Source organism: Lithobates pipiens, unplaced genomic scaffold (assembly GCF_037356315.1).
Source record: "Lithobates pipiens isolate NorthernLeopardFrog02 unplaced genomic scaffold, aLitPip1_a1.2 Scaffold_8, whole genome shotgun sequence".
In the NCBI taxonomy this organism is placed as follows: Eukaryota; Metazoa; Chordata; class Amphibia; order Anura; family Ranidae; genus Lithobates; species Lithobates pipiens.
Window position 1 is genome coordinate 378,436,043 of NW_027507903.1, and position 12,093 is coordinate 378,448,135.

The 12,093-nt window shown below is 41.7% G+C and overlaps 1 protein-coding gene across 4 annotated transcripts in view; it reads right to left on the minus strand.

Moving 5' to 3' along the window:
* The window catches only part of LOC143964080 (A disintegrin and metalloproteinase with thrombospondin motifs 2-like), a 1,751,863-nt gene that overhangs the window by 1,104,511 nt on the left and 635,259 nt on the right, over positions 1 to 12,093 (minus strand). For all 4 annotated transcript variants that reach the window (XM_077473787.1, XM_077473788.1, XM_077473790.1 and 1 more), the window contains exon 7: positions 10,739 to 10,844. In XM_077473787.1, coding sequence (XP_077329913.1) covers positions 10,739 to 10,844 — 106 coding nt within the window. The remainder of the gene's footprint in view (positions 1 to 10,738; positions 10,845 to 12,093) is intronic.

Sequence of the window (12,093 nt, forward strand, 5' to 3'; positions counted from 1 at the left end):
TTACAAGGTGTATTTCAGTTCTACCTGAGTTTTTCTCTTATAGAAGTAATTTTCTAATGGTTTACAATTGATTTATATTCCTGCGAGCTTTTATATTCTATCCATTCATGCCAGGTTGCAAAGAATTTTGTAATTTTTTCCTGAGATACACTTATAAGTTCTTCAATCTGCTCTATGTTGTTAATTCTCCAAAACCATTCCTTTTTCGTTGGAATGGCCTCAGAGCGCCAGTGGACGGGGATACAATGTCGTGCAGCATTGACCATAAACATTGGCAGTGATTTCAGATAGATTTTCTTGGGGATGTCATTTAAGTGAAGGAGGTATTGTGCTGCGTTAAAGTTCAAGTGTTCTGAGGAGATTTTGTTGATTGTTTCGTGAACCTCCATCCAGAAGGTCTGGATTAAGGGGCAGGACCACCACACGTGGAGCATCGAGCCCTCTTCTCGTTTGCATCTCCAGCATTTTTCTGAGGATGAGGGGGAGAACTTGTGTAGCATAGAGGGGGTCCTATACCATCTGGACAAGATTTTATAGCTACATTCCTGAGTGGCTACATTTAGTGACCCTTTGTGTGCGTAAATATATAATTTTTCCCATTGTTTTTCGGATATTGAGATATCAAGGTCTCTTTCCCAATGTTCAGACGTTTTTATGGACAGATCGGATGCCCCTTCAAATAGTGAGTTATATATGATCGATATAATATGTCTATGTGGGTCTTTCTTCGTACATAGGTCTTCAACAGTCGTTAGGGGTTTCGTCCAAAGGTGCGTTGTCTGTTTGTTGGTCAGGAAGTGTCTAATTTGAATATAGTTCCAATGGGGTATTTGGAAAGGTGTTATAGTGTCATGGAGGTCTTCTCTAGAGAGTATTTTCCCATTTTTGAAGAAATGTTTGGCAAGGATTTCTTTATGTGGCCAATTGAGTAAAAGAAAGTTTCTGTCTAATCCTGGTGGGAAGTCAGGGTTATTTCTCAGAGGTGTGAGAGGACTATACCAAGGGGTGGGGATTTTGGATTTGAATGTGTTGTGGAAGATTTCTAATGTGGGTCCAACTAAGGGGTGCGTTTTGATGTGATTAGAGTGGTGTTTAGGGTGGATCCACGAAAGTGACTTGATTGAGGAGGTGAACTGAGATTGTTCTAACGTCACCCAATCCTTAACAGCTTGATGAATGTTCCAGTCTACTATACGGGTTAAAAGTGTTGCTTGGTGGTATTTCCTAAGGTCTGGGAGAGCTATACCACCCTTGTGTTTAGGGAGGTTTAGTCTGGCAAATTTTATTCTGGGGGTTTTGCCCCTCCATATAAACAGGGAGCACGCTTTACGAAAGGCTGTAAAAAAGGATAGTGGCACTTTGATGGGGATAGTTTGCATAACGTATAGGTATCTGGGTAAGATTGTCATTTTTATTAGTGAGGCCCTGCCAAACCACGAGATGTTTAGGGCGTTCCATCTTCTCAAGTCATCTCGTGTTTCTTTTAGGATGGGTATATAGTTTAATTGGTATAGTTTTTTTAAATCTGAGGGAATTTCAATGCCCAAATATGTGATACTCTTTTCAGCCCAGATAAATGGGTGATTTTTCTTGCAGAGTTCAACAGAACTTGGCTGCAAAGTGATATTAAGAGTGTTTGATTTGGAGTGGTTGATTTTTAGATTGGAGAGAAGATGGAAATGTTCCAGATCTTTGAGGAGGTTAGGCAAGGATGTGTGAGGTTCCGATAGGAAGAGTAGCATATCATCGGTGAATGCTGCAACTTTGTAGGTGTTATTTTGGATTTCTATTCCCTTAATGTCATTGTTTGCTCTGATTTTATTTAATAGTGGTTCCAGAGTGAGGACAAATAGGAGTGGGGAGAGTGGGCAACCTTGTCTGGTGCCATTTCGTAAGTTGAAGGCGTTCGATAGGTGGTTGTTTACACGAACTCGTGCAGTCAGATTGGAATATAGTACATTGATGTAAGATCTCATTTGGGGTAGTATTCCTATATGATTCAATACTGCGTCTATGAAATCCCATGCCACCCTATCGAACGCCTTCTCCGCATCGAGGGAGAGAAAGAATCCTTGTTTTTGTTTTGAAGTTAACCAGTGACTAATATTTAAAGCTTTGGTCGTGTTGTCTCTTCCCTCTCTGCCAGGAATAAAGCCCACTTGGTCTAGGGTTATTAGGGATGTTACTAAAGGTAGTATTCTGTTTGCTAAAATTTTCGCACAAAGTTTTACATCAACGTTAATTAAGGAAATCGGCCTATAGTTTGTGACCTGAGTTATGTCCTTGCCTTCCTTGGGTATTACAGTTATATGGGCTTCTAGTAATTGTTTGGGGGGGCGTTTCTCAGAGTGTAGTGATTGGAAAGATTTCAGAAATTGTGGTTTTAGTATTTCGATGAAAGTCTTGTAATATTGTAGGGGTAATCCATCGGGGCCTGGGGCTTTTCCTATTTTCATCTCTTTTATAGCTTAGTCTAGTTCCGTGCCAGAGATCGGTTCTTCAAGTTTTTGGGCAGTGGCGTCTGAGATTCGGGGTGGACTGTATTTATTTAGAAAGTCTTGGATAAGGTTGGCTCTTAGGTCTGATTTTAGCGGACTTTTGGGATTGGAAGGGATATTATAAAGAGACTGATAATACAATTCGAATTGTTTTGCAATCTCCTCATTCGAGGATTGTAATTTGCCTTGTTTGTCCATTATTTGGTGGATTGTTGTGATAGGTCTGATTGTGTCATAAAGAAGTAATCTATTCTTGAATACTTTTGGTGGACGCTGGAAAAGAATGTGAAGTCCTTGGATTGGGGATTGAGAGTTCTCCAGGAATCGTGTAACATAAGGTTTTGTAACTGAATTTTAATTTGTTTTAATGCTCTGTATGGTAGGCTCGACGCTCAATTTGAGGTGTCTATTGCGGGGTTTAGCGGGATGTTAAAGTCACCCACTAGGATGAGAATACCGGACGCGAATGTCGTTAGCAGGTCTTTGATTTTACGGAAAAAGGCTACCTGTTTAGAATTTGGAGCATATATGTTTGCAATAGTGATGGGGTGATTGCCAAGTTTACCTTTTAAAAATATAAATCTGCCTCCAGGGTCAGTCATAGAGTCTTGGAGTTGGAATGATGTCTGTCTGGAAATCAAAATTGAGACCCCTTTTGTTTTCCCTTCGGGGTTTGTGGCGTGGTAGGCAAAAGGGAATCTTTTGTCTTGTAGTTTCGGGAACTTTTCGGATTTGAAATGTGTTTCTTGGATACATATGATATTTGCTTTGTGTTTGTGGAGTTCATTGAGTAGTTTGGTCCTTTTTCAGGTATGTTAAGTCCTTTGGCATTAATTGAGAGAAGTTTGATCATTAGTGGAGTGGAATTCTGTTTACAGTTAGTCATCTTAGAGTTTGGTTGTATACTTCTAGGTGAAGGGGTATGTTTCAGAGAAACAGAAAATAAAAAAAAATAAAAAAGGGGGGGTAGGGGGGGGGAGAAGGGGCGTGGGGGAGGAATGTGTAAAGGGGGTTTGACCGGGGGTAGAGATAGACCTGCTAGTCTACCCTTGTAGGGATCCGGTTTGTTCAAAGAGCAAGAGAGATTGCCCTTTGTGTGAGAACGGGGACTACTCAGGGCTCAATGGATGCTTGTGGTTGCTAATTGATTAGCGGTATACTAAAAAGAAAGACGTTTTTCCTCTTCTCTCCTGTTAGTTTCTTCCTTTCTTTTTTCTTTGTAAATTTCTCTTCTTACTATGGGATAACTTCCTGCACTCGGGAGAAGTCATTGAGATAATTCTTAATTAGATTAGGGCGTTTTCTTGATAGATTGGGCCAGGGTAGGGGTTGGTATTAGACCTACTATCTATTAGAAAGTTTCAGGGACGGGTTATTGTATTTTAGCCCTTAGTGTACTACTGGAGAAACATGACGGGGCAGAAACAGTGAGGGTGTACCAAGACATATGGCTTGAAAGGAATAATCAAGTAATTCGAGTGTCTACAAAAAAAAACCAGTGGAGCGGTTGGCTAACCTTTAGTGAAAGCTATTTTGTCTAACCTATGAGAGGTTTGTGTCAGGTGCACCTTATACTAAGAACAGTGTACCAACAATGAGACATAACGGTAGGTTAGGTTTGTGTTTTGACCTATAACTATAATATCAGGTGTTAAACTATCCTCTATGTCTGTGTTTGACCATAGGAGATAGTATGTAGCGTGGAAGCGAGTATCTGAGATGTATGATAGTGATTGGTGGCCTAGTTGAGATAGCGATTGTGTTGTCGGTGGGCTGATCTAAGTGTCTCTCCTAGCGGAGAATAGGAGGGTAGAAGATTGGTTGCAATCTAACGATTAGAATATAAACCATCAACCTTCCGAGGGGGAGGAAATCTCCCTCAGCCCTATCGCCATAAATAACAACTCTGTAAGAATTCTGAACTTTAAACAATTTTAACCCGTATCAACAATGCATGAATCTTGATCATCTTATAATCAGTTCTATTATCGAGATAAACATATCTACGGTATTGAGAACACACACATACGAACATTTTATACTATGTAAAGACATAACTAGCAGGCTGTGTTCTGATCAATAAATTTGTTAACCTTAGAATGCCGAGAAAATGGCATTTTGTGACTTTAACCCTAAATTGTAATTACAGTCAAAGCGACAACAAGACTAACTGTTAGAGCATTGAAGTACCTTGAAGAATTTAAAATTCTAACTTTACCCTCCCCACTCTATTCTCCCCTTCTCCCCCCCCCCCCCCCCTTTCGGTATTGCACCATATCTTTAAAGAATGAATAATTGATCAACAACTTGGTTGATCAGGGATGTTTAGGGACAATGTCACAGTAAGGAAGGTGCTCATTACTGTAGTGACTCAAAATGTCAGCTCTGGAGGGGTGTTAATAACCCAAATCTGTGAGGTTATCTATTCATGAATCAGGTCTGTATGAATCAGAGCAGGTAGGCATAGAAGAAATGTATTCTTCTTACTCTTTCGTGACCCCTCTCTTGCCCTTTATTCCCCTCACAGAGGCTCTTACCAGGTTTTCCTTGAAATGTCCTTCTTTGCGAGAGAGAGGGAGTTATGAGACAGAATACAAAGGGGAAAAAGGTGATGAGATAAAAGGTGAGAACAGAGCGGAGGTAAAAAGAGAACAGAAAAGAGTAATCGAAGCGCAGAGTAGGCAAAGTCACATTTTGTGGGAACTTCTAGAGGTTTGACTTAACATGGAAGATATGAGATCAGGTGTCCATTTGCTCTTGGTGATCCATGCGGTCTCTGCGTCTGGGTGGGGAGATGCCAGGACTTCTTTGGAGAGCATTTCTTCTGTTGTAGTGCGGAGATGGTGATCTGCGGCGACGGTCTCTGTTTCTTTGGGTTCTTGGAGTGAGGTTGTTGGAAATTGCTATCCACGATTCGCTCGGTGTGAAGGAGCTATACCAGTCTGGTACTTCAATTCTGGGGAGATCTAGAGTTTCGGCAAATGACTGTAGGTCTTCTGGTGTGTGCAATAGCGCTGTGTGGCCTCTCCACGTGGCAGATAGGCAAAAGGGGAATTTCCACCTGTATGGAATGCCTCTGGTGCGTAGTTACTCCGTGATCGGGCGTAAGGCTTTGCGTTGCTGTAGCGTGATATTTGATAGGTCTTGGTACAGTTCGATTTCATTTCCATTAAAAATGATTCTGCCTTTTTCTCTCGCTTTTTTAAGAATCGCTTCCTTCAGGGGGAAATTGACCAGACAGCAGATTATGTCTCTAGGTGGATCATCATCTCTACCCCTGGGCCGCAGAGCTCTGTGGATCCTTTCAAATTCAATAGGGGAGTCAGGGGGTCTGTCCAGGATGTCATTAAATAGTGCGGCAGCAGTCTGTTCTACTGGGTTTTGGTCAGTCATTTCTGGGACTCCTCTGATTCTAATATTGTGTCTCCTCCCCCTATTGTCCAAATCTTCAATGCGGCGGTGCATATCTATGATGTGATTTAAATGTATGTCAGCGTTTTTTTGTACCTGCTTTATTGCTTCTGCCTGATGAGCTGAGGCTTGCTCCATTGCTCCAGTTCTTGCTGCTATGCCTTGTATGTCTGCTCTTATTTCATTGATGGCAGCGGAAAAGGAGGCTTTTATGTCCATAGACATAGCTTGAAGGTTGGCCTGAAGGTCTGCTAGGCCGAACGGTTGGGGCTGGAGTGTTTCTTGCCTCTGTGGTCCGTTCGCTCCGTTCGCGGTCTCCGCGATGGCCGTGGAGCCGCCGGGCGGCATGGGCGCCTTAGGCGAGGCCGCGGCTTTGAGGCCTTCTCCGTGGGACGTCCGGAACATCGCTGGAATGCTCACTGGTGGCTGCTGCTGATGCTCCATCTGTGCCTGAGGCAATGGGGAGCTCCGATCCGCCGATCCCTGGCGTGGATGACTTGAAATTAGCCCTGATTAAGATAGATTGTTCTCCCGAGTGCTGGAGCTCAGGGATTAGGCATCCATCTTCGTCCGGAGTTAGGCCACGCCCCCAGGAGCATCTTGATGAGATGCAATGTGCAGGGATAGGGACAATTGTGGATACTCATTCAGGATGGACTGGTGTCTTTATTCAACCTTAATATGTAAAAGGAACCAACAGAGCTCCCAGACCCGCGCAAATGAAAAGAAATAAACAAATCTCAATTATCAAAATAAATTGCAGTGTGGAGCTGCATGCTATAAAGTGTAATACACCTGCAATATAAATAAAACGAAAGTGTGCTGTTATTTTGGTTTTATTTATATAGATTCCAGTGTCTGAAATGATGTATCCAACAAAGGAAACTTGAGTTTGGTGGAAAATGTATTTAGAAAGTTTAGCATAGATAGAATGCTCCTGGAGCTTGGATAGGACAATATGAATGCTAGTTGAGGATGAGAAAATTAGGATATTTTCGACTTAAATTACTATGAAAGGACATTAAAGGCAAAGGCCAAGAGTATGTCAGCAAAGGGCAGATAACCGACTCCAATTTTGCATGCATCTGTTATAACCAAGAGCCCTGGGTGATTCGGTTGCAGGTAAGGGTGCCAGAGATAAGGTGGAATAACATGTTGAATGTCTCTTCTGTAGGCAACCATCAATGTATATAGCAAATGCCATGGCACCCTCTAAGGTGACAGGCGCTAAAACTAGAACATTATTTAGGCTAGCTAAAATACCCAGTCTGACTTGGCTATGAAAGGCCTGGAGCTGTAAGGCAAATAGGGCACCAGCTGAACAAAGGAGGAGTTCCTCATCTAGAGTTGGATAATTGGGACACAAGCCACCACTGGTAGGTTGAAGCAGATGGCAAGGGCCACCAGTGGACAGGTAAATATACAAGCTACCTAACACCGTCAGGCTGTGGCTTCTTTCTAAAGTAAGCAAACAAGACTTTATACACTTATTGTTCTAATGTATCTGGAATGTATTTAGCTGATTTAACGGCTTCCTGAACACAATATAGCCAATAGACGGCTAAAGTGTGGACGTACTTTACTGGGAGGGAGTACATGGACCGTGACCGTGCTGTCCGCATGTCCGCTGTGGTGTACATGCAGCTTGTCTTGTGATCACACTCAGCTGATCACAGATTGGGATAAAGGGCCAATAACAGCCCTTTACCACATGATCAGCTGTATCCAATGAGAGCTGATCACAAAAGTAAACACAAGCCTTTTATTGGCTTTTCTTTCCTCACGCTGACAAAAAGAGGAAAGGAATAGAAGAGCCAATAACCAGCTTGTGTTGAAGGGACATTGATGCTGATAATCAGGGCACAGATTATCGGTGTCCTAATTATTAGTGCAGTCGCAACAGTGCCACCACTGTTGCCAATCAATGCCCGCCAGTGCCGCCAACCAATGGCCATTAGTGCCGCCTATCAGTGCCCATCAGTACCACCTATCAGTGCAGCCTCATCAGTGTCACCTCATCAGCACCGCCTCATCAGTGGCACCTATCAGCTCCCATTAGAGCAGCTTATCAGTGCCCATCCGTGAACCTCATCAGCATACATCAGTGAAGGAGAAAAATTACCTGCTTGTAAAATTTTATAACAAAACTATATATATGTTTTTTTTTTCAAAATTTTCAGCCTTTTTTTGTTTGTTTTAGGAAAAAATGAAAAAACCCAGTGGTGATTAAATACCACCAAAAGAAAGCTATATTTGTGTGAAGTTGTTCAAAGTGTGACAGTGCTGAAAGCTGAAAATTGGCCTGGGCAGATAGGGGGTAAAAGTGCCCAGTACCACAGATTTACCCCCCAGACACACAACCCCCACCTCTCCCCTACCCCTCCTCCCCCTTCCCCCTCCCCTCAACCCCCTTTCTCTGACTTCTTCTTCCTCTTTTCCGCTATATACCTTTTAACTATCCTTCCTCTCTCCTTGTTTCTTGGCCCATCGGATCCGAATAGATAGGATCCAAACGTGGCTCGTATATAAATTGAAAATGGATGGGGACCAGTCTGGGACACGCCAAAGAGCTTCACACTGACACCAATAGTTTTACTGCCCTATGCTCACTCAGTACCAAGCAGTTTCTTAGCACCTTGCACATAAAATTATGAGATGTCTCAGTTTAGCAAAATGTTGTGTTGTCTTTTGAATGTAAGACAATGCTCTCATATATAATGTATACACGGAGCGTGTTGTAAGATAACAAACTGTGATTGCCCGGTTGTCTGTCTTTGACTGTGTCCCTTGAATAAATAAAATAATTGTAAAAAAAAAGTCCCCGTAGGCAATTGGTAAACCGGCAGGTTAGTTGGACTTTAAAATGGAAGTAAACCCTTCCAAACAACTTTGACCTACAGGTAAGCCTAGATTAAGGCTTACCTGTAGGTCCAAGTAATATCTCCTAAACCTATATGGTTTAGGAGATATTTGCCCGAAAATGGGCACCGCTGTCTACGGCGCATGCGCCGTAGACAGCGGCGCGCAGGCGCACTAAATGCGGCAAGTCCAAGAATGGATTTGCCTAATTTGTCGACTCCCGTGCGCATGCGCGGGAGTGACGTCATCGCGGCTCCGCCGAATGGCAGCGTCGGAGCTCCGAGACGCGACTCCCGTGCGCATGCGCGGGAGTGACGTCATCGCGGCTTCTCCGCTGTCATTCGTCGGAGCTGCGAGAGACGCCACAACCAAGATGGATGCGGCGGACTACAGGTGACAGCGGCGACTTCGCTGGCTCCTGTGTCAGGTAAGTGACACATAATGAGCTACTATGCGATGCATAGTAGTCCATTATGCTTTACCTTTGCAGGGAAAAAAAGAGGAAGTAAACCCATCAGGGTTTACTTCCTCTTTAATATACCATAAGCCAAATCAATGCCCTAATAAGTCAAAACATTTGTTGAAAAAACATTACCATGCTGTTCTGATATGAACATTTTCTAAAGTGGGGTACCAGCATTGTTCTTATTGCATTGAAGACATTGAAGACATATACCATGAAGGAGGGAGGAGTGATGGTTGCATGCGATTATTGTTAAAGTACATCAGTTGCCAATCCCAATAGTGTTATATTTTAATTTCTGATATTCAATCATACTGAAGCCAAAATTATTCTGAAGGTGAAATTAAAAAAATAAATAAAATAAATATCCATGTTGCATGGCATATGGCAGTGGTTCTCAACCCTGTCCTCAAGTAACAGGCCATGTTTTGGGAATTTATCTTAGATAAAATAGCTATCCAAAATACCAAGCCACTGATTCTGATTTAAAGCACCCGTGCAAGATAAAGGAAAACCTGCAAACATGACCTGTTGGAGGTACTTGAGGACGGGGCTGAGAACCACTGGCCTATGGCATTATATAACATAAATAGTGTGAATGAAAATGAATAAAAAATCTTCCTTATTGTGTTATATAAATAAGAGGTAATAAAAAATAAATAAAAAAATAGTCCAAATTCAAAGGAATGTCCTTCCAAATTCTTAGTGTCCTTCCAAAGTGTTAGTATCCACCACCACTGAATAAAGTGCAAAATCCACTGCAAGGGATGCTCGCTTACCAGCTAATGGTGACATATTACAGAAGTGTGGCTAATACCCAGCCAGGGCCGTTTTTCCAGTGTAGGAATGTCTATATGGCATCTCTCATCAAGCCTATATTCCAGAGAGCAGGGCATTGCTGAACTCGGATAAGCAGAAAGGGTCCGAGGTACTCCACACAATTTGAAATGATGAGTTACTCTCTCGGAGTACATTCCAGCAGGTTCAAGTCAGAGGCATTTGGCTGTTTTGATATCAGTACTGAGGAGACCCCTATCTGTCTCCTTATCTGAGTTCAACCATGCACTGGTCCCTGGAATATAGGCTTGTAAGAGATGCTATCTGGATATCCCTTCAGTGGATAAAGGACCTGGCTGGGTATTAGCCACAATTGTTTGTGACCTTCTGTGATAGGAGGTCCCCATCAGCTGGTAAGTGAGCATCCCTTGCGGTGGATTTTGCACATTATTCAGTGGTGGTGGATACAAACACCTTGGAAGGACATTCCTTCAAATTTTAACTATTATTATTTTTTTACCTTAATAAATAAATAGAAAAAAAAAAAAAATGTGTGTGTTTTTTCTTTCTATGTTGTGGCATTAAAGGCATACTAGAGGCCTATAATTCAGCTTCCCAACCTGTTATAGAATTAATTATGGTTTAATTTCTGGTATCTAAAAATGTTATATTACTAAATGCACTGCCCTAAAAAATAAAATAAAATAACAGTAGCCACAATCCTACTTACACATGGCCAGTTTCATGAGCTACTACAAAGGCCGAGGAGAACCCATCTTCATGATTAAGTGTACAACTTCGTACTGGGTGACACATTCCAGTTACTGGAGCATAGCCTAAATAAAAATAAATTTAAATACACATTAATTTTACATTTAAAAAGTATGACATGGTCTATATTTGCTTCTCTAAAGAAAAAGGGTGTTATCACTAAACAATATATTATACACAAAATGAAAAAAAGCCTTTGAAGGTTCATTATTGTCCAGGTTATGATATAGCAAGTAGCAGTTAGCCACATTCAACTGGATATCCAAATATGTGAAAGTAGGTGCTGCTACCTCTCAGTGTTATAATGAGGCTTTATCACCAGTGCTCTGGCAGAGGCAGCTGAATCCTCATCCATACAATCTGTACAAGGAAGGAAAAGCCGGCACTCTGGTGTATACTCTACAACTGTGTGTTTATTGGCAGGTACAGCCCTTATTCATGACTAACACATATTCTAAAAAACAAAAAAGAAGATTGTGCCCATGGGACTTTAACTCCTTGGCGCAGAGCACAAGCAAATATGTGGCCTCTCGGCGGCCAGGCTTTGGCGCCGAGCGACCACTTATTTGCATGCAATACGCCAATAAAGCTGTGCTAAGAGGGAAGGCCCTGTGCAGTTACTGACATGCATTGGCTCTAAGGGGTTAAAGAGTTGTGCCAAAATAAAGTACCGTATCTGTTGTTAAAAAAGTACAATGTTTACTGCATATATAGGTTGAAATCACAACCAAAAGGCAGACACTAACGTGTCATACAAAACAAGCACAGGATGCACATGATACAGGAAGTGACATACAGTATATACAGTATCAAAAACATCAATTGAATTGGTGCACTCTCAAACTGTAATCTCTAAGCGTTTTGTAGAACAGCATGCACTTCATCAAGAGACAGCGATAGTATTAGCATGTTTTATTATTGGTTGAACTAGACTTTAAAGGCATTAATATCTATACAAAGGGTATGAGACATATTTGAAATACAGCAAAAGTATTTATTTAGCAAAACATGTTTAAAAATATGATAGTTAAGACAATAAATAATTGTTTTGGGATGTATACAAATCTGCATACAAGACACCAAAATTGCAGCAAACGGTGTATATAGCGCGATCTTTCACCCGACATTTCAGATAATTTCTTTCTTCAGGGGTATTCTTTAGGAACCACACATGTGCATCTATGACATTACAAAAACATGTACTATTAATATTATTATTATTATTATACAGGTTTTATATAGCGCCAACAGTTTGCCCAGCGCTTTACAACATGAGGGCAGACATTACATTTACATTACAATTTGATACAAGAG